The sequence below is a fragment of the Rutidosis leptorrhynchoides genome, chromosome 5 (assembly GCF_046630445.1).
Source record: "Rutidosis leptorrhynchoides isolate AG116_Rl617_1_P2 chromosome 5, CSIRO_AGI_Rlap_v1, whole genome shotgun sequence".
NCBI classification, from domain to species: domain Eukaryota; kingdom Viridiplantae; phylum Streptophyta; class Magnoliopsida; order Asterales; family Asteraceae; genus Rutidosis; species Rutidosis leptorrhynchoides.
The window spans coordinates 435219836-435224615 of NC_092337.1; the positions used below are offsets into that span (position 1 = coordinate 435219836).

At 32.3% G+C, this 4780-nt stretch overlaps 1 protein-coding gene across 4 annotated transcripts; it reads left to right on the forward strand.

Moving 5' to 3' along the window:
- Nucleotides 1-3704, forward strand: LOC139849416 (uncharacterized). 4 transcript variants are annotated; one of them, XM_071839074.1, is made up of 7 exons: nucleotides 1-275; nucleotides 966-1037; nucleotides 1253-1446; nucleotides 1546-1639; nucleotides 2801-3250; nucleotides 3388-3506; nucleotides 3591-3704. In XM_071839074.1, exons 2-4 carry the CDS (start codon nucleotides 1033-1035, stop codon nucleotides 1635-1637), a joined length of 291 nt encoding a protein of 96 aa, XP_071695175.1. In that variant the 5' UTR covers nucleotides 1-275; nucleotides 966-1032; the 3' UTR covers nucleotides 1638-1639; nucleotides 2801-3250; nucleotides 3388-3506; nucleotides 3591-3704. The 4 variants fall into 4 exon arrangements, with proteins under 4 accessions (XP_071695175.1, XP_071695176.1, XP_071695173.1 ...); XM_071839075.1 differs by having other exon boundaries at nucleotides 1369-1446; XM_071839072.1 differs by having other exon boundaries at nucleotides 966-1446.
- The last annotated feature ends 1076 nt before the right edge of the window (nucleotides 3705-4780 follow it).

A 4780-nucleotide genomic window follows, 5' to 3' on the forward strand; every position in this document is an offset into this window, starting at 1 on the left:
GCGGACTCTTTCCCTCCCAATATTTTAGTGTTCACTCTTTCTTTGAATAGTTAGTTGTTTATATTGTCTCTGATCTCGAATTTGGTTTCATGTTTATCAAAAGCGTGCGAATTTTGCTTAGCTTCAATGTAGAAGAGCCTGCTTTCTAGTTTCAGGCAATCCACACCTCTAAAATTAGGGCAAAAAGGACTCATTTGAATTGAGCCCTGCTTTTTAGTTTCAAGTAATCAACACCGCTACAATTCGAGTTTCTGTATCGCTTCAATCAGATTTAGGTACATATTTGTTATTCTGAATTGCAACTTTTAACTACATTAACTTGGCAAATTTGGGTTTATTATAATATAAAAAATTAGGGTTAATTGGATCAATTATGAAATTGATTATATTCGTTGGTTATATGTACGAATATATGATTATAGTGAATGTAGAACTTATAGTGAAGAACATCTTTGTTTTCTCTTTTGTTGATTAAATTGGATGAATTTGAATTAATTCTTGATCCTATTTTTGTAAAGATTGTTACTGTATTATTGTTAAGCTCCTTATGCTATAAGTTACTCAACCTATCTTGTTTCTCTTTTATTCACTGTTGTAAACGTCTTTGTTTGCCATTGTTGACTACATGGAATACAAAAATTTAAAATAACAATTTATGATATTCAGATGCAGGTGTGTTAATGGCTTTCGTGATATAATCCGTACTTATGTTTGAGAACTTTTTTTGAAAAGGCCTAATTATGAGTTAATAGGTTAAAACTTGCCTTATTGGATCTTCATTTTCAATATCTTATCTGATTCTTTCTTTTTTCTAGTCACAGAAGTCATGCTAATCAATTGTGGAACTCAGTTTGTTTTTCAGTTTATTAATGAATACAATATTTTTGTTAGCCTTCTTAAACAACATTTTATATGTTATTTGCTATGATGTTGAGCTAATATCTTATGTGACACTCTGGTTTCAGGTTGCAAGAGTGAAGGCTCGAACTGGTGTGATGACAGCAAAAACAGGAGCTTACCGTTGGATGGCTCATGAGGTACCTTGTTTACGTCAAAACTGCCCTTGAGATACTAAATTTATGATATTCGGTTCATGATTTATCTAACTTTTGTTATAAGCATTTTGTACACAATTGTGTTTTTTTTTTATGTTTGATATACTTATAATGCCACCTAAAGAATGCCAAAAAAGTTCTGTTGCTACTGATAACACTCTAAAAGAGGCTACTAATATTGGTTTTTTTATTCGAAGACACACACACACTTTATCTTCTAGACAAATAGCAGTAAGAAATAGGTTAAGAAATCGTAATCGTTTGTCGGCCGCAACTTCTAACCAAATGCTTGTGGTTATTGGCTTTGAACAAGCTCCTGAAGTTCCATCAGAATCCGAAATTGCTCAGTTTATGTGCTCATCTACATGTGCTAATGAGCTGCCTTCAAATGGTAAATCTGTTACCTCATACTTTTTGTTTTTAACTGTCTTTTTGGTTATCCACATGTTTTTTATGTGTCATTAACATTTGGTTGTTATCATAATTGCAGCTGCAGTCTCCCAAACTTTACCCCAGTTGTCAGTTGATGTCGATAGAATATGCAGGCCCCTCACATCTCATGATTCTGGCGGCTACAGCTAATGGTTTGCTACTGTTTGGGGATTTTATAGTGAATGTTTTTTTATTTGGTGAAGATAATATTCAAAAGTTTGAGAAAAAATGTGTTTTTGAGACCCGCCCATTTTGCAACCTATGACATCTGATATAATCTTTTCTATACTTGATAGAAATCTTAATGTGATTGTGAAACTAAAATAATAATTAACATTAAATATATTGTAGATGTCAGTATACGTATTTTGCTGATTTAATCAAAAACATAAATTTAGTTAAGAATCAGAAGTTATACGCTCTCATTAAATCGTGTCCAACTAGAAAACTTGGAAGCGATAACTAGGCGAGAATTCACCCAAAGGTTGAAAATGGGCTGGCTTTTTTTCTTTTTCTCTTCTTCGTTGTAGTCTTTCGGGTGTGAAGGGACCAAATGCTAATCAAACATGTCAAAAATTAAGTACTTTCAGGGATATTTGATAGTATTGTTGTTAATGCCTTTTAGCTACAGCTCAAAGTATTATTTTGGTTTTTATTGTATGTGTAAATCTTCTTTTTCCAAATGAAATCAATGGCTTTGATTGTGGGCAGTTGTAGGTGGGAAAATGGGCAGCTTGTTTAATGGATCCAAACGGGTCAGGATGGGTTAATCTAAATACTTTATGTCTTTCATAATCATAAATAGTTGGTGTATTTTATATGATCACACATTTACTGTGAAAATGGCCAGTTTGTTTAAGGTCTTTCATAATCATAGATAGTTGGTGTATTTTTTAAAAAAATGGGTTAACCCATATGAATTCATAATCATAAATATTTGGTGTATTTTATATCATGACACATTTACAGTAAAGTTATGAATTGTGTAGATGCATATAAACACAATTATTCTAATTAAGGTAAGTCAAATATCTAATTGGAAGCTTATGATTGGTCATCTATTTTTGTAGCTTCTCCAATCGTATATATGATGGTTGTAACATCCATAGTTTATTAGTTTATAAATACACTAATTTTTAAAACCCATTTATGTGTTTGTGTGGTTGACTTTGTATCTACACTAATTATAGCTATATATAAAAGTAACAAATTATAGCTATATATAAAAGTAACAAATTGTGTTCTTATGTGAAACTTTGTAATAACATGAAAATTGTATAAGATGCTGATTTTGAATTGGTTGTCATTTGTAGAGGCAATAAATCGTCCAACTGTACCTTCACAATAAATGGGTATGGAAGGTAATATACATGAGGATGTTACTATGTGGACGACAATGACACCGTGACTACAAATACAAAGGAGTAACAGCTAAGCATATTAACTTCCGTTTATAGTTTGTGTTTATTCAACCACTTTTGCTGGTACGATTATGCATGAATGCTTTGTTAGAGTAGATAAATGGTTAGGACTAAGTTCTCTGATTTGGATCCGATTGTAGGGGTAAATCGAGAAACTAGACATTTATTATTTTACTTGATTGTGTTAAAAATAAATAACATAGGTTTATAATTTATCTGATAACTTGCTGATTATTTTGTTATTATTTGTTTTAGATACAAGCAATGGCAGATACTAGAACCCCACAACGCAAATCCTCGAGACTTATGCAAGCTTGTAAATCTACTGGGGATTCTCAAAAGGTAATGACAAATACTACTAATAGTTGAAGTTTCTTGCTTCTTTGCAGGAAATGACAAAAAGAAAGAGAATGGCAAAAGTAGGTCATTCTATTAGCTTGGACGAATAAGGCGTTACATTTTTTTATATCAACATGTAGGTCATTCTATTGCTCCCCATCCTTCCTCTGGTCGTGCACCCAGTCCTTCATCAGGTCATGCTGCTGGTCAATCTGCCCGTAAATTCACAAAATCAACTGCTGCTCGTTTTTAACTTAAGGTACTTCCATTGTGTCATCTTCAGGTAATTCCAGTGTCTTGTAATCAGCTGGTGTTCATTTTGGTTTCTGTTCTTTTGTTGCAGATCAAACTAATGTTTAATTTGGGTTATGTACTTTGTTTGTAATGTTAAATTCAGTACTGTTTTATAAGTAGTAGAATACTTTAGAACTACCGTGTTTTGGATATTTTGTTTACTATCATGATTATATGTTGTCTGATCTTGAAATAATTTTAGTTGTAGTTGTATATGATGTATTATGATGTAATTATAGTTGTAATAAACATTTCGTGATCATTTGTACATAATCTGTATCATGAGAGCTGTGGTTTAAAGGTTGTAATGCTGCCTGTCATCCACTTCGATGTATATACCCATATATTTATATATAAAAATCTGGTGGAACGGACGAAATGACGATGAACATGGAGAAGGAAGGGAAAGAATCACCGGAGGGTTCAAGATTAAAGCGGTGATAGAATGTACGGGGTGAATGATCGGGTTTGGTAGACTCTGGGGATAAATATCTAATTAGAAAAAAGACAAATATACCCTTGGAATAGAATAATGCCATGAACAGTAAAAACATAGTTGCGAATGATATATTTATAATTTGAGTCTTGTTTTATACAACTGACAAATTGTATAAAATTATGATACACAGGTGATCGAGTTGTAATTTGGGTCTTGTTATTTGGATCGACATCAATTTTGTATATGTTCCCGGATTATACGATACTTATGTCATCATTCATTTGTAATAAACCTTACATACATATGACGATCGCTCCAAATCCATATGGACGAACACGTCATTCATTGATTTCATTGCGAGGTATTTGACCTCTATATGATACGTTTTGTAAACATTGCATTCTTTTCAAAAGGTACACAATAAATGAATATCAATTTCTAAGGTTTTCAACGTTTGATGATTTCTACATATAGACAATCACCATAAATAATAGTTTACCATAATATATCTGTTGATAATGAAGTCAAAATAAGATACACGGTGATGATTTTGTGAATGCAAAGTTTTCTTGAATAAAGCATGTATGACTCCATGCACATAGCTTGTATCACATATAAGCAAACAGCGGAAGACTTCTAGAAACCTGAGAATAAACATGCTAACAAGTGTCAACACAAAGGTTGGTGAGTTCATAGTTTTAGTGTTTCGCGTAATCTGTATATAAAAGTGGATCACAAGATTTCAGTTGTTTCATCCAGAAATATTTATCAATAGATTCTACGTAACAGAGCACCCTGGT

What these genes read in the sequence shown, in the direction of transcription:
- LOC139849416 (XM_071839072.1), top strand. Translation starts at nt 1,149, where the DNA reads ATGTTTGATATACTTATAATGCCACCTAAAGAATGCCAAAAAAGTTCT. An exon ending in TAATGAGCTGCCTTCAAATG is followed by an intron (nt 1,447 to 1,545) that starts GTAAATCTGTTA and finishes TCATAATTGCAG; the next exon opens with CTGCAGTCTCCCAAACTTTA.